We start from the raw sequence: 22,497 nt of genomic DNA, 5'->3' as shown, positions 1-22,497 counted from the left end.
GCCGGCCAGAGTGGCTGTGGGGCTGTGGGCCGGGAGTGGGCGGTCCGGCTGGGACAGGGTAGGCCCCCAGGAGTTGTCCGAGGTGCCGGTCTCGTTGGCGCTGCCCGCCCCCGAAGTTCGGGGCATTCCCTCATTCCTCAGCTCCCCCCACCTGAGATGGGGTTGTGTCGTGTCCAGACCCCTGACTCTGACCCCCCTCCTGGGACCAAAGCATCCCCTATCGCCTGTGGGGAGGGGCGGGCCGCCCGACGCCGAGTCCAGGCCCCTCCCCGACTTCCACAGCCGCCCACCACGGCAGCCACTGTTTTTGCTCAGAGCTTGAGGGTAACAGAAGGGGGTCGCTGTACTTCCCGTGGTGGACTTTTTTTTCATTTCTGCATTAAGCTGTGTGTTAAAATGTAATGATCTTAACCATTTCAAGTGTGCAGCCCGATGGCACCAGATGTGTTCCCCAGCGTGTCCCGTTGTCTCGGGTCTCCGCCGTGTGCATCTGCTCTCGCCATTAGACACAGCCTGTCCCCGGGCACCGCCACCGCTTTCCCTGTGCGTCGCCCTCCTCCGGGGTCCCCGTGTTCGTGGAGCCCTCGGGTCTGTCCTCTCGGGAAGGCCTCTTCCACTCCGCATGACGTCCTCCGGGTCCGCCCGTGTCGTCGCAGGGGCCGGGAGGGCCGCTTCTGAAGGCCGGCTCCGGTCCTGGGAGTGGATGGGCCGTTTGGCGCGTCCGCTCACCCACACCGGACACTCGGGTTCCATCCGCAGGTTGGCCGCTGTGAACTGTGCGGCAGGGACCACAGGGGACGGATCTCTGCTTCCAGTCCTTCCGGGTACAGACCCAGAAGTGGACTTGCGGACTCTGGTCCCTGTGTGTGCGGTTTCTTGGGGAACCGCCGGACCGCTGGCCTCAGCAGCTGCACCGTTTCACCTTCGCACCGGCCAGCGCGCAGGGCTCGGACCTGATGCCCACGTTCGTACACGTGACACAAGGACGTCTCTTACCTCCAGGGCACCCGTCGGGACGTCACGTCTGGTGCGTGTGTGTGGTCCCAGGAGAGCTGTGCCCTCGTGACTGGGGGCTGCTCCGCATGTGCCCCCGACCCGGCATGCCTCACAGGTGCTCCCTCTGGCAGAGGACGGCCACCCCGCCTGAAACCACGCGGGGGTCAGGAGAGGGAGGGGCCCGCACCCCCACCTGCAGGCCCATGCCCCAGGACCTGTGAATGGCCGGGGCGTCCCGGCCACACCTGCGGGGGGCAGTCCATGGGAGAGATGAGGAAGCGAAAGCTCCCAGGCTCCCCCCGCTGAGGTGGGCTGGGCAGCGGGCTCCTGTCTGCGCGGAGCAAGCGGCCACCAGGGGGCACTGCCGCCTGTCCCTTGGTCTGCTGGGTCCGTGGGGCGCTCCCCACTCTGCTCCCCAGCAGTCCCACCGGCTGTGCGATGCTGCCAGGCCTCCTGGGCTGAGGGGGGTTCCCGGCTGGGCGCGTGGACAGCCAGGACATCTGCCCACCCTCCCTTGCTCACGGGGACAGGCTGATCGCGGCTCCCCCAACCTGCGCCAGCCCACACGCTCTTTGACCCGCCACCCAGCAAAACGAGCCAGAGCTGAAAAGCAGTGTTTATTGAGGAGTCTGGGGGGAAAGTCTTGTGATAGTAAAAATAGTAAAGTCGAATGTAAAAAGCGCCCTGGTGGCATGGCGTCTAGCCTCGAGGCGCGGAAGGTGTGCCGCGGCCCCTCCCCAGGGGCGCTGGGCGCACAGCGGGCCAGTGAAGCTGCGCCGAAGGACGGGTGCTACCTGGGGACACTGTCCCAGTGACACAGCCCCGAAGGGACCAAAGTGTGGGAGGGGCTTTCTGGCCACTGTGATTAAAAACCCCAAAATACAAGTGAATAGCATAATACACAGCAACGGGCTGCAACCTCGTTCCTCTGCCTCCGGGCGAGCCCGGCCTGGCCTGCCCCAGGGAAGGGACCAGGCCCGCGCGCCACAACCAGCTGCTGCTGGTGCCCCGGGCCGGGCCGAGACAGCTGGCGGGAGGGATGCAGGGGCCATAGGCAGGGCACCCAGACCCCCACCTGCACGTGGCTGCATAAGGTCCTTGACCATTTCCTACGTGACCCCAATCGTTCTGAAGGCCAAGGCCGTGTCTGGAGACGGAGATGAAATAAATTAAAAACCCCGCAGGACGTCTTTCCTCGGAGGCCGGCCGCCCGCCCACAGCATGAAGCATCTTCCATCCCCGCCGGGAGGAGGGCGTGGTTCCTCCCACACCCAGAAATCACCCCAAACACACACAGTCCTGCGAGGCTTCCTCCCCGTCCCCTGCAGCCGCCAGGAGCAGGGCAGCCAGCTGGCCTCCCTCAGGCCGTGCCGCTGGCCGAGTAGGAGAACTGTGGGAAGTGGGGCCTCCGCTCGCTGTCCTCGCCCTCCATGGTGTCACCTGCGGGCAGGCCAGAGGGACGCTCAGATCCCGGCACGGGGAGCACGGCTACCACGCATCTGGAGAAACCGAGGCAGGCCCCAAGGCTCGCCTGCCGGACCCTCTGCCCGCCTGGGGCCAGGACGGTGCCCTCCCACCCCCATCACCACCAGCCTCACAGCGGGGACCATCCCAGGCCTCAGAGAGGAGGAGGAAACAAGCTTGGGAGTCGGCCGGAGCTGACCGTCCCTCACCTTGGTCGGGTGGCGTGATGGTGATCATCTGCGCCGTGAACTCCTCGTCAAAGTACCGGGTGTCCGTCTCCGACGTGACCTGGGGCTTGAAGGGCGGACTGAGCTGCGGGAACGACGGCGGGGGCAGGTGAGGCTGTACTCTGCGGTGCCCCGGGCCTGAGCCCCCTGCCCCCCGCCCCAACAGGGAAAGGTCTCCAGGCCACACTGAGGCCGTGGAACTTGGCTCCACAGAGACAGACAGGGAGGGTGGCGGCCTGAGACCCTGCCGACATGCCCCTTCCCCAGAGGCAGGCCGGCGTCGCAGGGGGCCCACAGCCCACCAGCTCCGTAGGGCCCCAGGCAGGAGACAGGCCCATGCTCTTCTCTAGCTTTCTTCACTTTCTGATTCTCTTATGAGGTAAGGAGATGAGGGATGCCACAGGACAGGGTGGGCGCCCAGCCCCATCAGAGCCTGCTTTCCTGACCACGGCCACTCAGCCTAGCCACCACGGGCTCCCACTTTGAGAATTCACGATAAAGGGACAGTCCCATCCCCAACAGGGCCAATGAGTGGTACTCCCATGCTGTGGCTCAGGGGGACCATGGCGGCCCTGGGAGGGGACCCCAGTAGCACCCCGATAATGCTGGGGTACAAGGTGAACTTGATATGCTGGGCCCTCCCTGCCCAACTTCCCATGAGGAGAGGAGGCCAGGCCTATCAGCAGAACGGGGACAGGACAGGTCCTGAGCGCAGGGCCTGGCTGGTCTCCTTTGTGGCTCAAGGACAGGGGCACAGCCGAATCAGGCTGCAGAGGGTGCGTGGGAACTCTGCCCGAGCCGGCGGTGGGAGGAGGGCCCTGCAGGCAAGCACCGGCCCCCGTACTCCGGGGCTGCCCTGCACAAGCTAGCAGCGTCCCCGGTCAGCGGTCGCTGGGCAGGGGCAGGGCCAGGGAAGTGGACAGGAGCTGGGCAGGGCGTGTGGCCGGCAACGGGCCTGCACAGGGAGAGGATGGAAGCCAGCTGGAAGTCTGCTCGGTGACAGGGTGCCCAGCACACCCCGGTATGGCCCTCCTGAGCCTGCCGGGCTGGTCCTGTTCCACCCTAAGCCTGCAGCGAAGGGAGGGCGTGGGGGAGCTGGTGCCCCCACACCCCCGCCGGGCACCCTGCTCCGGGAGCCATGCGGACCCAGCTCCTCCCCGCAGGGCTCTGGAGGCAGAGCCGGGTGCAGAGCCCGGCCCCCAGGGATGGGGAGGGGAGGGGCCGGGGCGCCAGGCACCCACCCACCTTCTTCTCATACACGTCCTGCCACACGATGCTAGCGAAGAAACGGTGCTGCATGATCTCCTTGGCGTCCTCCGGGCCCCCTCCAAGCCTGCGGGGACACGCCAGCTGCCACTGCCTGCCCGCCCGGCTCAGCAGAGGCCTGCCCCCCACCGGGCTCTAGTGCAGTGCGGGGACGGTGTGGGGGGTGGGCACAGGGCCGGGGCCACGGCCTGGTCCTGGGGCCACAAGGGTACGGCAGCCCCTCTGGGGGGGCCGTGGACAGGCCGTGCCCCCGCGTGTAGAACACTGAGGAGGCAGGCGCTGCCGGCACGGTGGGGTCTTCCTGAGCAGCTCTGGGAGGCTGGGAGGTCAGGGTCAAGGTGCCTGTGTGGCCCCAGCCAGCCTGGCCGAGGACGGCACACATCAGCCATTGCTGCGGCCTGGAAGCGGCCCCGCTGTCCCGAGGGGAAACGGGGCCGGGGCTGCGCGGCTCACCTCTGCTTCGGGTCCTTCCGGAGCAGCCCCGACAGCAGGGACTTGGCCTCGGGGCTGAGCGTGCGCGGGAAGCGGAGCTCCTCCATGAGGATGAGCTCGAAGAGCTTCTCGTGGTCCTGGTTGTAGAAGGGCAGGCGGCCGCACAGCATCTCATACATGACCACGCCCAGCCCCCACCAGTCGACCGCCCGGCCGTAGTCGTTGTCCTCCAGCACCTGGGGGCGCAGGGCCGCGGGGTCACAGGCCGCCTGGGGCGCGGGGTGCCAGGCCGCCCCGGGGGACGCAGCAGGGGCGTACCTCGGGGGCCAGGTACTCGGGCGTCCCGCAGAAGGTCTTCATGGTGGCCCCGTCCTTGATGCCCTCCTTGCACAGGCCGAAGTCGGTGATCTTAATGTGCCCGTCCTTGTCCAGCATGAGGTTCTCCAGCTGAGGGGCGGCCTCCAGGTGAGCACCAGCCCGCCCCGCCGCCCCGCGGCCCCCCGCCGCCCCGCCCGCCCACCTTGAGGTCGCGGTAGACGACGTTCTTCTCTGAGTGCAGGTAGTGCAGGGCGGACACGATCTCGGCGCCGTAGAAGCGGGCCCGGTCCTCGGGGAACACGCGCTCCCGGGACAGGTGGAAGAAGAGCTGCGGGGGCGGGGTGTGAGGGGCGCAGGGACCCCCCCCCCGCCCCCCCGCGGAGACCCCGAAGGCCTGACTCCCCCGCCCCCTCGGGCCCTGTGCTGGGGAAGGGACACCCGAGGCTCGGGGAGGGCCAGCCCCCGGCGGGCCGCGCAGCCACCCTACCTCGCCCCCGTTGGCGTACTCCATGACGAAGCAGAGGCGGTCGTGGGTCTGGAAGGAGTACTTCAGGGCCTGTGGGGACGCAGAGCTGGTGCCTGGACCCCGTCCCGCCCAGAGCCCCGACCCCCACAGGCCGTTCCCAAAGGAGCAGCTTGGGCTCCGCACCCAGTCTTAGCCGGCTGGGATCACAGACGCCAGCAGGTTCTGGGGACAGTGAGGAGGCGTCCCTGCGACCCCCGGGCTCCCAGCACAGGAGGCAGGGCAGCAGCCAGACCCTCCGCGGGGCCAGGACACGCCCAGGGCAGAGCTTCCCAGCCGCCTTCCTACCTCATGGCACAGGAGGCCTGGCTCAGAGAGGAAAGGCCCAGATGACCAAGTCGTCCCCCCAGGTGAATGACCCCAGATGTAACCTCGCGGCCAGAAGGAGCCGCATTCACGGGAAGGCCAGCTCCTGACTTCAGGCAGCGGGACCAGCCACGCCGCACGGCCCCCGTCCCCACGGAGAACCCGCAGGAGGGGGGTGCCGCTGCCGGGCCAGAGGGGCAGGGGCTGGTGTGCGGGGACCCCAGCGTCTCTGTCCACCGTGACGGGGGTGCTGCGGTCACGGGGCTGCGCTGAGGGGGAGGGAAGGACACGCAGCCTGCACATGAGGAAGGGGCGAGCTGACATGGAGCAGGTGAAGCCAGCATAGCGAGGGAGTCCGGCAAACCATAAAACCTCGTCAAGCTGTCGGCTGCTGCTCGGAAGAAACCACTTCAATGACCAGACACGCTGGAGAGATACAGCCTTTCCCTGCTCTGCCCTGCTCTGGGCCAGGGTGGCCCCTTGGAAGAGGACGCCACACTGAGCAAAAGGTGGCAGGGCCTTCAACTCCCCGGGAGAGCCCGGGTGGGGGTAGCCGTCTGTCCCCTCCATGCCGACTGGCTTGTCTACCCCTCCGGGGCAGAGCACCCCCCCCGGACAGGGACCCTCCACACTCCAGCCTCGGAGCAGAAGCAGCAGGAAGGTGGTGTGTCCAATGGGGGGCGTGGGGGCCTCCCAGGGCCTCGGGCAGCGCAGAGGGAAGACTCTTGCTACCCCCACCCCCTCCAGCCTCGGGGGGCCTCCATCCCCAGCCTGGACTCTGAAGGACACCAGCTCGGTCTGCAGGGACACGGGCACAGGGCCTCCAGGACTCACTGTCAGGAACGGATGCCTCGAGTTCTGGAGAACACGGTTCTCCGTGAGCGTGTGGGCGACCTCGTCCTGGAAGACAGGGCCGGGTGAGCGGCCCGCCCCCGGCCCACCACGGCCCGCCCCCACCCGCCCCCAGCCCTGCACCCTACCTTAGCCACGATGACCTCCTTCTTCAGGATTTTCATGGCATAGTAGCGGCCCGTGGCCTTCTCCTTCACCAGGATCACCTTCCCGAACGTGCCCTTCCCCAGCAGCTTCAGGTACTCAAACTCATTCATGGTCTGCAGGGCGGCGGGCAGTCGCCTGAGGTCAGGGGGGCCCTGCCCCCCCAGAATCCCACCTCCCCGCCCACACAGGGCTCCCTGGGGGCCATGCGGGGGGAGGGCCTCACCACACGGTGCTTGGGCTTGGCCAGGGACACCTCCATCTCCTCGGCCCCCGAGTTGTCACTGGGCGAGCCCGACCTGAAGTCCATCATCTCCTCCTCCTGCCTCTTGAGCCCATCGGCCACCGTCTGGATGGCGGTCGTCCACTCCTCCCTGCAGGGCGGCAGGTCAGGGCCCGGGAACGGCCTGGATGCTGGGGACACGGAAGCCCTGCTCCCCACAGCCCGCCCCCACCGTGCCCGTGGGTCAGCCTCGTACCGCTCCTCAGGGGTCTCCACGTGGAAGGTCCGCTCGATCACCGTGGTCCACTGCAGGCAGCGGATGATGAAAGTGTTGGGCCGGGGCCGCTCCGTCTTCATCAGCTGGCATTCTGGGGGGCAAGGCTGGCACATGAGTGTCTGTACCCCCCACACACGGCCCACCTGCCCCCCAGGACCCCACCCTGGGGCCACGGGAGGCCCACACCAAGCCCTGGCTCCCCTCCTCGTTACAGTGGGGCTGGGACACCTATTCCTGCCCAGGCACCATGCTCTGAGCAGTGAGGCGCCCCGTGGGGCCAGCTGGGTCCTCTTGCCCCTGCCGTCCTCTCCCTCGGTCCTTCGGGCTCTGAGCCTGTGCTGCAAGCCAGGCCACAGCTCGACGGGCCAGACGGTGAGTGCGGGCGCCCCAGTGAGGGGTGGGCAGGAGGGAAAGCATGTGGGCCCTGAGCAGCGACCCCTGCTGTCTTCCTGCCCACCACCCCCCCAGCAGGCCCGTTCCAGGGCAGAGGCTGCTGGTGACTCAGCCTTCAGAGAGGCCCCCTGTCCTGGCTGCAGGCAGCTGGAGCACACGACCCCCCAGGAGGCTGCTCGGGCTGTACTCCCCCTGCACTGGTGACACCCCTGCCCCCGCAGAGGCTGCTGATTCCAGACAAAGAGCCAGAACATGCACGCACACCTGGAATGTGTGCGCACACCGGGAGCCCAGGGACTGTGGGGATGCACCAGCCCCGAGGGTGAGGCCGTCGGGGGTGCTGCCGAGAAATCCTGGGCCGATGCCGGCCCAGCCTGTGTGAGCGGAGAGGGAGCCCAGGGCCAGCGCAGGGCCTTCTGGTGGTCCAGCACCTGGGCCTTGGCCACCCCAAGAGGCCCCGCGTGGGCTCAGCAGAGTGTAAGGAAATGGCCCACCAGGGCTCTGCACCAGAAGGGGGCTTGGGACCAGCCTATGGCGAGGTGGCCTGTGTCAACATGGGGGTGGGGGACCCGGAAGTCCGTGGTCTTCTCTGCCCTGCACCCCGCCTCCCACTCGCTCATCCGAGACCAGGTCTTCCAGCGTCCAGGTGCCTGGCGTCCGTCTCAGAGCCTGGCTTCTCGTCCCCTCGCCCCCACCGTCCATCCCCAAGGAAAAGCCCCTCAGCAGAGGCCGCAGCCCAGCCACCTCCCTGTCTGTGGCTCTGCACCTCGGCTGGGGCTCCAGCTGGCCTGTGTGGCCTGGCCTTAAGGCCCCAGCCCCTCCCCCACCGCTCCGGCCACCCTCTGGACGGTGCCTGCCTCCTGCAAGCCTCCACAAGGTCCCCTTCGGCCCCCCTGCACTCTGCCCATACCAAACGCTCCTGAGGACCCTCGCACCCCTGCCAGCAAGGTGGCCCCACCCCCGGCCGAGGAGGCAGTGGAGGGAGCCCACGCGATCAGCAGGCTGCAGGGGACGCTGGTGCCTGCCTCTTTGTCTCCCTTCCCCCGGGACCCTTACTCCATCCGTCTGTGGACGCCTGAGGCTGGGGGGCGGGAGGGGAAGCGGGGCTCCGTGGACTCCGTGGTAAAACCTCCCCGGGAGACGCCCAGGCTGGGAACTCCCCGACAGAAACCCCTGGGCGGGGTACGTTGGCACCGGCGCACCCTGGGAAGATGGGCAGCCAAGGTCCGGGGGCACCCCTGCTCAGACCTTGGACCAGAACCTGCCCCAGGCCGCGTGGGCAGCGGGACTGGGAAGGCGGAGCTAGCCAGAGCGTGGAGGAGCCCGGACGCCCCACTGGACAGTGCACTCCGGCACCCCAAGAGGGACCTAGGAGGCCTGTTGCTGCCTGAGTCCCTCCCTCGTGCTCCCCCCCGACTGGGCCTGCGTCCCGGGAAGTGCCAGGACAGAGCCAGGGACCCGGGTGCCTGGACCAGAAACAGAGACCAGGCCGAGGCCCACTGGGCTGCGCAGCACCCCCTCCGCACCCACCGCAGTCCAGCTCTGGGGCTCCCCAGCCCCAGAGTCACCAGCCCTTGGGACTCAGCTCAGAGAGCTCCCACTGGCCAGAACCGGCCACTGACCAGTTCCCATGGGGACTCAGGACCAGCCCTGCCCCACCTGGTCCCTGGCCACTGCTGGCCCCAGACACGGAGGCCCAGGGGATGTCAGTGCGGGGGCTGCTGGGCCCGGAGGACTCCTGGCACCCTGGCCACCTGTCTCGCCAGGGCCAGCCCCACGCCCAACAGCAGCGGACCACATCCCGGCGTGGCCACGGGCACTTACGAGCCACGGAGAAGTTGTTCAGAGGGGACTCCCGCTGCTCCACATCCTGGGGCCGCTCCTTGTAGCCGATGAAGGTGCCGTCGTTCTTGAGCAGGAAGTACCTCGGCCGCCAGGTTTTGATGTACTCCCCTGAGGACACCCAGGCAGGGAGGGGCTGGGGCCGCCGGCCCTGCTCCCCCTCCCCCAACAGCAGCTCCGGCTCTGCAGCACGCCAGACACTCTCTGTGCCTGAGCAGACAGGACGCCCCAAACCCAGGCCCCTACCCCTGCCCCCACCCCCAGCACGGAGGGCAGGCCGCCTGCCAGGGCGTCGGGGCTGAGCGCTCCCCACCCTCCTGGGGCCCCCAGTGACTGCAGTGACCGGGGCCAGGGGACTGCCCACCACAGCCAGTCCCTGGCCTACGGGTTGGAGCCTGGCGTCCCGAACTGAGAGGACAATGGCTGAGACTTAAGGCCCAACCCCCGGGGCTGGGCACCAGGACAGCCCCTCACCACCCCGCCCAGAGCCCCAAGGAGAAGCCAGACCCTGGAGGTGTCCGTGCGGTCCTCAGGCTGTGAGCCCCAGCCCTGACCCCCACGGCGCACTATGAGTTACCCAGGTACCCGGGGAACTTTCCCCAAAGTTGCGCCACATCAGCCATAAACAGGCGTTCACACTTAAGAACCAGAGCAGATGTCCTCTGCGATATTCGGGCGACTGTCATTTTTCATACTGACACCCAGAAAAAAAATGTTTCATTTACATTTTGCAGAGCAAGGAATTTGAACAACAACGGAGAACTTCCTAATTAGACAACTGCTTTATCACAGGGGCCACCGGGCAGCAGGTGGGGAGGGGGCGGGGTCCCCACGCTCTGGGTCAGGCGTTCCCTCCCAGCTGAGCCCCAGGGGAGGGGGGTGAGCAAAGGCCCCATGCTGGACCGGGCGCCTGTGCTCCCCGCCCCTCACCACCCAGCCCCTCCCTCCCATGGGCCTCCGGCCGTGGCCTCTGAGAACCAGCCCTGCCTCTGCTCCGCACGGCGTGCCGCTGTAGGCCCAACACGGCCGGCTCAGGGGGCACCCGAGGGATGGCCAGCAGTGACCCGCCCCATACCCCAACAGCGTTCAGTGGGATCCCCGGCCGGCACCGCCAGCCCGGGAAGACACTGGGAAGGCCGCGGTCAGGTCTCGTGCGGACGCCGCTCTGGGGACTCCCCCCACCCCCAGACACCCCTTCCCTGCTGGTACGGCGGGTGGGCAAGAGCGGAGCAGGCTCCAGGGGGGGGCTGCGCGTGCCCCCCCCCCCCCCCCCCCGTGCCGTCCCGGGCCGCCTGCTCCCACCCGCCTGCGCGCCGGTCTGGAGCTGTCGGCCCCTGATGGAGTATCTCCTCTCCTGCCAGCTGCCGCTCCCCGGGACGCTAACTGAGCGGGGAGACTGATGCGCGCCTCGCCCGCACAGACCCCAAATCCATCTTGATGCACCAACTGCCACCAGCCCCCACCGTGCCCGCACGGCCCCCCAGCACCATGCCCCGTGCGTGCAGTTGGGGCGTGTGCGCCCGCCCAGCAGCACCCACGTACCAGAGGGGCCCTCAGTTTCCCCACTGGGTCCAGGATCCCTGGAAAGGGGGTGCCGGTGCTGCTAAGGAGCCACGACTCACCCCGCACCTGCGGTCTAGCAGCCTCCCCCCCCTCCCCCACTCCAAGGCCAGGAAGGTTCTGGAAGCCAGAACTGGGGAGTGGGGGCGAGGAGGCAAGGGAGCAACACTGGCAGGGACGAGGCGGAAGGGCAGGCTCGGCCCTAGCGGAGCCTCGGACAACGGTCCAGGAGGACAGGCGGGGACTCTGCTGGGCGCTCGAACAGCCCCAGCCCCAGGGCACGGAAGGGGGGACCATGGTAGGTCCCCAGCTGCCCCCTCCCTGCCTGTGCCCCACGTGGCTGAGCCCAAGAGCCACACAGCACACAGGTGGGACAAAGGCCCTGGGAAGGTGGCCTCACTCGGCCCCCACCTGGGCAGCTGGGCCCACAGACCCCCTGGGGAGGACCCCCGGGGAGGCTCCGAGACACACAGACCCCTTCTGCCTGGCGGGGTGCACCCCAGGGGCCACCTGGGGCCGCCGCAGTACCAGAGGCATCCTGGGCTGTGGCCTGTCTCTGAACGAGTCCAACCCAGGCCCCAGAGCCCTGAGGGCCTGGGGTGACACAGGCTAGACCCTGTGGGGGCTGCAGCCACCCCTGGGCCGAAGGACCGCTGTCCTCAGCCACAGGACCGCAGCCACCGGCGTGGGCGGGGACGCCCACCATCCAGGGCTGCTGGCGGGAACCCCGGCACCTTCACTCTGGGCAGGGGACAGACAGGGAAGACCAAGTAGGCCCTTCAGGACACGACTCCCCACATGGGGCTCTCTGCCACTCCTCTGGGGACAAACGCCTGCCACAGCTGGGGGAATCTCCTGGCGGCCACCTGCGCGCAGCAGGAAGCAGCCTGGCCGGGACCCAGGCCCAGGGCACGTGTCTGGTCCCTGGCCCTCGCAGCCAGAGCCCAGGACCCCCAGAGCGGCTCTCTATCCCCCGCTTCCCTCCCCACCCTTCCCATGCAAACATTTCAGACCAAGGCCCACACAGGGTCTCCGCAGAGGCCCAGACCAGACTCCGAGTCCCCTGCACACCGCCCAGCAGCCCAGCCAGGAGGACGCCATACCTGCTGCCACGAGCCAGGAACCAGGGTGAAACCGTGGGCAGGCGCCCCTACCCAGAGGATCTCTACCTGGGGAGGCAGCTTCTCCTTCCCCGTCCGCGTTCTCTTAGAAGTCCAAGTCCAGCCCTAGGCCGGGGTCAGGGAGGGACCCACACTGCTCCGGGCCCCACAGAACCCCACCCACCCACCCCTCGGGGACCACATCTCGCCCAGCCACCAGACCGGGGCAGGAGGGGGGAACCTCACGCCCTCCTGACCCCCTTCACTCCCACACGAGGGCGCCCGGGGAAGGGCCCCAGCTGGGGTGGAGGCGTGCAGGCTGAGCCAGGGTCCTAGTTGCCCAGACCAGGACTCCCCTAGGTCCTACCGCCCCTCCAAGGCCCCTCGGCTCCCAGCACCAGCCCCTCGGTGTCCCTGTGTCATCCGCCAGGAGGGACCTTCCAGTACCCCAGCTCATCCTGGCAGCCAGCTCAAGCCCAGAAAAAGGCCGGAGGACCCCAGAAGAAGGGGGGTTCTTTGTTAGCAACCCTGGTCCCCCAGAGCCCAGATCACACTGACAAGGCAACAAGGCAAGGGCTCAGGGACAAGACAGGCAGAGGCTGAGGGCCTGTCCCTGCTGTGGTCCCGGGCACGTGTCCCAGGCCACGCTACGGTCAGGGCACCCCAGGCAGAGGACCTGGGGGCTGGATCCCAAGCTGGGGGCAACCCGGGGGTCCCGCCACAGCCCGGGCCTGACGCTCCAGAGTCCTCCACACCATGGGGGTCCCGGCACGCTACCCCCCACCCCCAATTCGGCTGCCGCGCCCTGAGCTCCACGAACATTCCCTCCAAGTCCCTGGTTCTCGGGGAAATTGCTGGATAAACACTTTGCCGCGGCAGCGGTGCGGGCGGCTGGCAGGGTGCCAGGCGGCACCGAGCTGTTTCTCCACAGCAAAGCGAGCCCCAGCAGGCCCGGGGAGCAGGCGCCAGCTGACAGCGGCGACCGTGCGGTCCCCTGCCGCCAACACATCCATCGCGGGCCGACAGCTGCCGGGCGCCCATTTACCTTCTCCAGCACAGTGAGCAAACGCCCCGCTGACGGCAGCCCATCCATCCCGCCCACCAGGAAGGGGGCAGGCAGTGGGCGGGCATGGGCCATCCCGGGGGGCCCGGCCTGCCAGGCCTCTGCCCTTGTGCAAGCCAGGGTCCCTGGTCCCCACACTACCAGCGGGGCACTAGGCCACAGAACGACACCGGAAGCCAAGAGTGCCCTGGGGGTGGGGGTGGGGGGGTGTCACAGCCCCACTCAGACAGACCCGGGCCTGTGGGGGTGCACCACACCATCCCGCCCCCCGAGACGGAGGCTCTCCAAGGGCAGCATCACGGGTCTTCCCGGAGGCCGGGCTCGGCTGTGGCTGAGGCGGGAGCCACTCTGTGCCCAGCAGCAGGGCGACACGGGGAAGACAGATGCTCCCCTACCAAGGCCCTGAGCCAGGCCGGGCCCACCCCCAGCCCACCCGGAGAAGGCCCCCCTGGCAGGGCTCATCATGCCCACCGGCCACCTGGGGAAACTGAGGACCAAGCAGGGGACTCTCAAGGTCCCAGAAGGTGAGCAGAGACGCAGGGCCTGCTGTCCAGGCTGGGCTCACTCCAGACCACCAGCCAAGCTCGTCGGGAGTCTGGTTCTGCCCTCCGGCAGGCAGGCCCCCCAGTCAGGGCCCGAGGCACACAAGTGGACACAGGAGCACAGGGGAGGCCCTGGGGCCATCCCCGCCTCCCGCCCTGGCCGCCCGGCCACCGCGCAGCATCTGCAGGCGGGAGGAGGGGCCTCCCGGAGCCCCAGGCCGGCTACCGCACGTCCACACCCCCCCAGGATGTGCCCCCGTGGCTTGGTCCCACAGCCTGTGCCCACCCCCACTGTGTCACTGCTCATCTCCTGCCCTCTGCCCACGTCCCGGCTCACCCAGAGCCCCCGCGGATAAGGCCACGGCCCCCCTGCCCTGGTGCCCCACGTGCTATGCCCTGCCTGCCCCCCACCCTCTTCCCATTCCAGTCTCCGTTGACCAACTAGCCACTGGGCCACCTGCCACACCTGCCCTCACCACAGCGGGGTTCAGGGGACTGGGTTTCCAAGACCAGAGGCAGCCACAGCCACATCTGTGCCTGAACAAGCATCCAGGGGGCTGGATGGTCGAGCGGGCAGCCCCCAGGCCCATTGGTCCCCCAGCTGCCCTGTATCTGCGGGCTCTCGGGTCCCAGGACTGGGTCCCAAGGCTGGGGCTGCAGTCTGGGGGCCCACCTGAGTAGAGACCCTACCCCAGAGCACCAGGGCCAGCAGCAGCAGCACGGAGAAACACCTCCCCAACCAGGCCATCAAGTCTCACGTCCCCGAAACAGGGGTCTAGTCCACTATTTCTGAAGGCTAAAGAGACCCCCCTGAAGGCAGGAGAAAGGAAAGCAAAGGCCGGGCCCAGGAGGGGACGTGCGGCTCCCAGGAGCGGGCTCGTGGCTCACCTTGCCCAGTCCACCCTAGCCGGGAGTCCCAGGGTCTCTGCCGGCCGGTCAGAGCAAGATCTGGGCCTGGGGGAGGGGCCTGCCCCGCCAAGTGGAGAGGAATGGCAGCCCACGGTGGGGTGGCCCCGGCGGGGGGGCCCAGAGCCACAGCTGCAGGCTCTGCTTACGGGCCCGTAGGGACGCCACTGGCCCCAAGCCCAGCGGGGTGTGCCCGGGCGGGAGGGACGCCAGCAGCGGCCGACCCAGCTCCCACCCCACGCACTTCCAGGAACCCGGCCTGGTGCGACCCAGGCCGGCCTCTCCTGAGAGCTGCTGGCAGGAGGTGGCCCGGCCTCTCAGCCCAGGCCCCAGTGTCCCTGGTGCCACAAGGGAAGCGCACTGCCTAGGGTCACCTGGAGGGAGCCTAGGCCCTCCCTAGCCTGCACGGAGCCTGGCCCACCGCAGGGCTGCCCTGCCCAAAGCGCACGCCACAGCCACCTGCTGGGGCCGCCGACACAGGCCAAGGGACCAGGGTTGGCGGGCGGTGACCCTCACGCCCCGAGCGAGTCACCCCAGCTTCCTCTTCTGTTATTTGTTCTGCACGGAGAAGCCGGCACGCTCACAAAACAGGAAACAGCCCCCAGCGACGGCGGCCACGGCCACGGCCACACACCAGGGCCAATAGGCCCTGGAGCACACGTCCAGCCCCAGGCCCGCCTGCTCTGCACCGAACTGCCCCACAGGCAAGGCCTGGGCTCCGCCGGACACAGGGCTCAGCAAGAGCCACCTTCTGGACCAGGGGCTGCCGTAACCAAAGCCACGGCCACCTCCGCGTGCCCTGGGCGGGCGCTAGGGCCGCCCCTCCCTGACAGCCAGGGAGACTGAGGCACACAGGAGGCCTAGGGCAGCCCCGCCCTCCAGCCCAGGGCACCGGCTCCGGGGAGCCAACATGCGCTCTCGCTGTTCCCGCCGAGCCCCCTGCTCTGGCGAGGCAGCCGGCAGCACTCCGAGCAGACCCCAGGGCCGCTGGGGCCCAGAAGCGCGGTAAACAGGCCCCTGGGCCTACGTCCCCGCATCTGCCCAGCAGAGCTGCCGCTCCGAAGGGGAACAAGGCCTCCTCCACGTGGGGCCACAGAACCAGGGATGGAGGAGGGCCTGTGCCACCAAAGTGGAACCGCCTCAGAGCCACATGAGGGACACAGGCGATGCCATGGCCATGGCAGGAAGCGGGACCTTGCCACAGCTGAGGGAGGGGCGGCGGGAGACACCACAGCCCCAGGGGCCTCTCCCCCGCCAGGACCCAGGGGACCGACACAGCCTGGAACCCGAGGAGGCCAGACCCCCTCCATGTGCCTGCAGATGTCACCGGTGATGCACCCCCATGCCAGCCCCAGGAGCAGAGAAGCCCCACTCCCACAGGCCAGCTGCCCAGAGGGGCCGGGCCGGCCTCACAGTGCTCTGGTGGGGACGTCCCCCCCAGCCGCCCGCTGGCCTGCACCAGCACGGGGTGCCCGCCCAAGGCTCCCCACCCCACCCCAGACCCCTTCCTTCAGGAGAGGGGAGGAAAGCAGCTTCCTCCTCTCTCCGGGTCCACCTGGTTCAGCCGGCCCGTCCAGGGTGAGGAACACCCAGGAAAACCCCACGAGCCTGGCTGGGCATGCAGTGCACATGAGCACAGGCTCCAGCCGTGGGCCCAGGGGCAGAGACCCCCAAACCAGCTGCACAGACGGAGGCCTTGGCCTTCGCCTAGAGCGGTCTGAAGACAAAACCGGATGCCACAGGCCAAGCTTAGCCAGACCAACACCCTGGAGCTCACCTGCTGCTTTTCAAGTGCTGACCCGTTAGTCCCAGGGCAACCCAGAAGGGACCGAACACTGGCCCAGCCCAGCTTCTGCTGAGCCCTGGCGGCCGGAGCCGGGCTCGCTGCTCCTTGCTTGGGGCATCTGCCCGTCACTCAGGACACGGGTGTCAAATCACCCAGCTCCAGCCGCCCATCTCGGGGGACCCCTGTCTGCCCAGCCTGCCTCCAGCCACTGGAGCTCACTCCCGGGGACCAGCTCCCCAGCGCACACGCTGGGACACTGAGGCCCAGGGGGCCTGACTGGCCCACAGAACAGGCCACTGCTCAGCCGGAAATCACCACCCAGGCCGGGCTCCCCACCGCCCACGGCGGCTGCTCTGGCCCAGGGCACGAAGCATCGGGACACCCGGGAGACCGCCCAAAGGTCACTCCCCACAGATGACGCCCACCTCCCCAAGGGGAGCAGGACACCCTCTCTCCTGGCCTGAGGCTGGGGCCAGACAGCAGGGCCTGGAGGCTGCTGAGGCTGCTGGACCCTGACTTAGGGCCCCGATAAACCACCAGCTGACCATCAGCAGACCGGTCCTCACCACCGTTCCTGTCACGTACACAGGGACACCAGGGTCCAAAGAGCTCAAAACAGATTTGCAGTTACAAAGCAGCTAAATCACATTCACACTCAGCTCTGCAGACACCCCACTGGGCACCACCGCTGTACCCTACCCCCAGCGCCTTCAGAAGGCATGTGCCCCGAGTGGCAACTGGAATTCACCCAGGCCTCAGAAAGGCATCCCCACCCCAGCCTGGCGGGCCAGCGCACGTGCCGGTGACTGGTCAGTCAACGCATGTTTGCCAAGGACGGAGGGGTACCGGTCCCATAGCGGGCTGTGGGTGTGTGCTGCTGCCAGGCCCAGAGAAAGGGCACGGGGCCAGGTCAAGGCGGAGGGGGAGACACCAAAGGGGTCTATGAGAGGAGGCAGACAGGGCAGACCCAGCAAAGGGGCTCCAGGCGAGAGGCAGGACTCCTGGGGAAGCAAGGAGGTGGTACGCAGTGGGGGAGGGGATCAAGAAGGCAGGTGGGTGCAGGGGTGCTTAGGGGAAGCTAGGCGGAAGGGCTCCCCACGGACCACAGGGCCTGGAGCCTCCTCACCTCCGTGTCAAGGCTCAGTGCACTGGCCTCCCTACAGCTGCCAAACTGAACTCTAGAACACGCCGCTGACCACATCCTCGATCCTCTGTTTCAAGCCCTCTGCAGCCCCCAACCCGTCAGCCCTGTCACCTCTCACCTCCCCCTGCCGCTCCTGCAGGCCCCAGCCTGCTCTGCCAGGCAGCTCCTATGCATCCTACAAAACCCAAGCTGGTGACACCCGCCTCTGCCACGCCTCCCTGTCTGCTCCCTCTGCTGCCAAGGCTCCCCCTCCCAACAGCCCATGGGGTCCTGGAGCGGGGATAGGGCACCCTCCAGCCATCTGCCGGAGGGCACACGTGAGGAAGTAGCTAGCTGGGGTCACCACAGCTTTGGGAAGGAGCAGGTCTGGAGGAAGAGGAAGTTGGGGGGGTTGTCGCTAAGCCCTACCCTGAGGTAGGAGGGAGTCACCCGTCTGGGCACCTGGACGGAAGCCTATCCAGCCCCCACCCCTCATCCACACCCAACGACAGGGCTGTGGAGCAGGGGCTGTGGGCAAGGCTACAAAGCAAGGGACCGAGGCCATGGTTCCATCCCCACTAGGCCCCGCCAAGCCCCTCCCTGGGTACAGAGCCCTCAGTGCGGACAGGGGAGGCTGGATGGGTGCCGGGCTCCGGCCACTGACTGCTCCAGCACAAACACAACCCATGCAGGGCCCCTGGGTGGTGCAGGTCCCGCCCCCCCACCCACCCACCAACCGCCTTCCCAGCCCAGGCCTGAGGCAGGCACCAGGCCAGGCCCAGCAACTCTGCCCTGCCCTCAGGAGCCCTCGGGCAGTGCCCCGGGCCGCCAGCGAGCCAGGCCTTGGACAGGCCCCAGTGTCCTCGCTGCCTTCCAGGAAAGCAGGGAGGGAGGCGGCAGGGGCTCTCCAGCCTGAGGGCCCTGGCCAGACAATCACGGTGCCAGCCAAGGGAAAGCCTACAGGCTAGCTCCAGGACCCCAGCCCCGACCCGGCCGCGAGGGCACTGACCTCTCTTGTGCAGCCAGCCCTCCTTCACGATGGCCACGTCGTTCATGGCGCCCAGTTCCAGGAGCTGGGGCACCCCCAGTGCCACTCACGGTCCCCTCTCGGCAGGGTCGCCCTGAGCCCAGCCGATGTACCCAGCGTCTGGAAGAATCGAAGGGAAGAGGGTGAGGCGGTGCCCGGCTTGGGGCACCCCTCCAACCCCACGGTGAGCCCGGGAAGCGTTCTGCACCTGGGGTCCCATTTGGGGCCCCCTTCCCACATGGCTGGCCCCGCTCACAGCCCACAGAGCTGCTGCCGCCCCCCACTTGCTTCCACCACAGCACCTGACAGAACATTCACGTGATTCCATCTGTTCCCTGGGGCCAGGCCTCCCCTGCTCCTGGGGTGCAAGCCCCCTGCCACCCCCTTCTGACCCCCAGACCTCAGCCTGTGACACATCATACATATGCCTTTCTACAGATCACCCCCATCCCCAAAAGGCCCTCCTCACATATTCCAGCCTCCATAACCTGCCACCACAGCAGAGGCCACCTCCTCCAGGCAGCCCCTCTGACTGCTTGGACTGCCCAAGCCCCTGCTCCCCCTGCCCACGCTGCAACCGCCCGCCCCCATAGGCTAGGGTGCTCGAGCAGGCCCAAGATTCTTCCTTCTTGCCCCAGACTAGGAAAGAAGAGAAATTCAAACACAAAGCAAGTAGGGCCAGGAGACCAGGCGACTGGCACCAATGAGAGCCCAGAGCCCTCCAGGGTGACATATAAACCTCTCCCTAAGAAACCCCAGGACCCTCCTAAACCACAGGAGCCCAGATGTTCTGAATCTGGCTCATTCATAGGGCCAGCATGTGGCAGGCATCCCTGGTTTTGCCAAGATCAGCCCTGGGGACAAAGAAAGGTTCAGATGGGTCCCGTCTGTAAGCAGCACCCAGTCCCAGTGGTTACAAGCCCATAATTACAGCATTCCAGAGGCAACAAATGGGGGGTGTGCGGTCCACCAGCAGCCTTCTCCTGAACACACACTTTGGCCATTGAACCAGAAGGGCCCTTCCCATCGCTCCCTGCTGGATGAACTCCTAGGCATCCCTCAAAACCCAGTTCAAACATTGCCCATTCTGGGCATCCCAGGGAAGAGCACTCCTCTGCTAGCCCCAAACACAAGCACTCCTGAGGGCAGACCAGCAAAGACCCCCCCTCTCCGACCCCTAAGCAAGGAGGACCCCTGAGGACCTCCCAGCATGGATCCCAGCATGGGTTTTCCTACAGCTACCTAGGAGTTCCTGGGCCACACACCTCAGTGGCCTCCTGAGGCGGGGGTTGGGACCCAGAGAAGGGCTGCTGTGCACAGAAGGTCCTAGTCTGAATTTAGTAGAGCAGGAAGACCTCATTGCCTGTGTCTCCTGCCAGCCCAGATTAGACCCACTCTGTCCCAGGAGGAACGGGCCTAGTGAGCTCAGCAGGCCATGGGGCAGCGACAGGCAGCAAGCAAGATGGAGGAAGGAAGAGACCTCCAAGGACAGGGCTCTGTGCCCCTGCACAGCAGAGGGGGAGGCCTGGAAGGGGAGGGGGGCCCCCCCTCTGGTGACACAAGTGGGCGTGGCCTGGACGCAGAGGGCTAGACCCCAAGACCGCTAGGTGTCCCCCACCCCCACCCCGCCTAAGCAGGGCCTGCTGCTGACAGAGTCGGACAGCTGTCCAGCCCTGTATGTAAAAATATATCTGTGCTCACGCATGGGGTGGTGCAGACCCGCAGAGAAATCAACAGACCACACCAGCGCCTGGGCTGCTGCTGGGCACAAGGCAGAAGGGACGGAGGGTCCCCTTTTCTCACGACCGCACTGCCAGTGCCTTTACCATAAAAGTGTGTCAGTGCCATGATTGTTTACGCAACAACTTACCCAAAATTTGCTCCAAACACTGGTTTGTGAACAACATGTTCAACTGGGGGAGGGCAGGGAGCCCAGACCCCCGTGCACCCCTGCCCTTCACTTGGCCCAGGGCCTCAGAGCAGCCAGGGATAGCCTGGAGCAAGCCTGGGGGGCCCTCTGGCTACAGAGCACAGGCCCGTGCCCCCTACTCTGTCCGCCATGGCAATACACAGGAACCAGTGGAGCCGGTGGGCAAGTTCACCAGTCGACTCCCCACCCCCCAACCTGGGAGGCAAGTCCCAGCCCCGCGCCGGGCCCCAGCCTCCGGGATGGGCTGGGCAGCCCCTCCAAAGCCCACCCAGGTCAGGAAGCAGTTTCGGCCGGAGGGTCGCTGGCCCTTCGGGGCCGGCCCGGCACCTCGCCATCGCGCACAACTTCTCCTCCAGGAGCGAAGGACGGCTCCTTCCAAGGCCCACCCACAAACCTGAACGACGGCGGCGGCCCCTGAGCACCCACTACGCGCCGCGGCCGGCCGGCCCGCCGCGTCCCTCGCCCCTGCCCGGCCCGATCGGCCGCTTCCCCAAGGTCATGAGGGAGGCCCGGGCCGCGGCCCGCACCCCCTCCGCCGCCGCCGCCGGCCCGGCCCGGCCCGGCCCCGTGCCCTCCCCGCCCAGGCCGCGCTCGGCCACTTCCTGCTCCGCTCCTCCACCCCGGCTGCGCGCAGCCCGCGCCCCGGGCCCCGCGGCCGGGAACAAAGCGCCGGGCCGCGGGAGGAAATCCGGGCCCCGGCGGCGGCGGGCGGGGGCGCGCGGCGGGGCGGGCGGGCGGGGACTCACCGGGCGCCGCGTCCGGGCCGAGCGCGGGCCTAGCCGGGCCGCGGCCTCCGGCGCCCTCCGCTCGGCATCCCCGCGCGCCCTCCGGGCGGGGCCGGGCTGGAGGCCGCGGCGGGCGGGCGCTGCTCGGGCGGGCCTCGCGCGCCGCCGGGCCCGGTGCTCGTGGCGGCCGCCGGCTCGCGTCCCCCGGCTGCGCTGCTGCGCTGGCCGCCCGCCGCGCTCGGTCCCGCCGCCGCCCGTCCGCCGCCGCCGCCGCCGCCGCCGCCGCCGGCCCGCCCTCTCCCCGCCCCGCGCCGCCCCGCCCGGCCGCCCGCCCACATCCGCCTCCGCCGCCCGGGGCGCCCCCGGCGCGGCCGGGGCGAGGGCGCGGCGCCGGGAGCGCGCGGCGGACGGGCCGCCCACGCTGCCCGGGCCGCGTGCTCCCCGGCCTCAGTTTCCCCGCGCGTCCGGGGCGCCCGCGCTGCCCGGCCCGGTTCCGCCGCGGCCCTGGGGGAAGGGCCGGCCGGGGACGATCCCCGGCCTTCTGCCTCCGTGGCGCCGGGGGTGGGGGTGGGGGGCAGTGTGCCTTTCCAGAGGTGCCCCCAGTGGGAGCCCGTGCCGTGGGCCGGAAAGCAGTGGAGATGACCCGAACAGGCCCAATCCGAGGACCCTGCCAAGCGAGCGGTCCTGGGGTCGCGTGCAGGCGGCTGGCGGGGGTCAGGTGCGAGCGGCCTGAAGGCTGGCTGCAGTGCACAGGGACAGGGAAGGCTGCGGAGGAAAGGGACACAGGCCCCTTGTGCTGACCGACGACCTTGCCCTGGGAGGGGCGCCCCACCCCTTGAAAGGGGCTTCCAGGAGCTTCCCCTTGCCCCTAAGGAACACAGGGACGATCCTTCAAGAGGAGATGGGAGAGTTCGCGGGATGACAGAGGGCTGAGAGGCTGAGGAGGCAGGAGGACCCCAGACCCCTCCGCCTACAGATTCCCAGCACACCGCAGATGACTCCCCACCCCGACCCCTCCCTGGGCCCTGCTCGCCCCTGGAGCCAGAAGTTTCTGCAGCAGCAACCCCTCCCCCTATCCCTGAGGCCTCCAAGTTGACAGGGACCCTTTTGTAAAAGGAGGACTCCTGAGTGTCGCCCTTCTGGGGTGGGAGTGTATTTTGTGGGGTGGACGGGGGCATTTTTGTTCCTTATTCAGGGTCAGAGTTCAGCCTGGAGGGTAGAGATCCTTCTTCTGGGTCAGAGGCAGATGCAGCCCGGCAGAGCGGCTCACCAAGTATCTGCGCCCAGAACTGGGGCTCCTGGCAGACTTCCTGTGGCTCCTGGACAGAGTTATACTCCTTGGAGAAGGACCCTCCCCTCCTCAGGGGGACACCCTCTCCTCGGGGAGGTGGCTGCCAGTTCCTCCCCTTGGCCCCACTGCCCCTCTCCCCAGCCCAGCCCAGGACTCCCAGCTGTGACTGAGTGCGCCCCCC

At 68.1% G+C, this 22,497-nt stretch overlaps 1 protein-coding gene across 1 annotated transcript; it reads right to left on the bottom strand.

Moving 5' to 3' along the window:
• Positions 1-1,600: 1,600 nt before the first annotated feature.
• Positions 1,601-21,163, bottom strand: AKT1 (AKT serine/threonine kinase 1). The gene is made up of 14 exons (XM_044231635.1): positions 21,047-21,163; positions 18,353-18,490; positions 9,246-9,374; positions 7,008-7,119; positions 6,755-6,902; positions 6,513-6,644; positions 6,367-6,432; positions 5,191-5,259; positions 4,906-5,031; positions 4,704-4,832; positions 4,407-4,621; positions 3,933-4,020; positions 2,670-2,772; positions 1,601-2,436 (listed from the first exon to the last, which is right to left on the bottom strand). Exons 2-14 carry the CDS (start codon positions 18,396-18,398, stop codon positions 2,357-2,359), a joined length of 1,443 nt encoding a protein of 480 aa, XP_044087570.1. The 5' UTR covers positions 18,399-18,490; positions 21,047-21,163; the 3' UTR covers positions 1,601-2,356.
• Positions 21,164-22,497: the final 1,334 nt, after the last annotated feature.

This window comes from Neovison vison, chromosome 13, assembly GCF_020171115.1.
Source record: "Neovison vison isolate M4711 chromosome 13, ASM_NN_V1, whole genome shotgun sequence".
NCBI classification, from domain to species: Eukaryota; Metazoa; Chordata; class Mammalia; order Carnivora; family Mustelidae; genus Neogale; species Neogale vison.
Note: the sequence above shows the minus strand (reverse complement) of the source record. Positions and strands in the feature narration are given on the sequence as shown.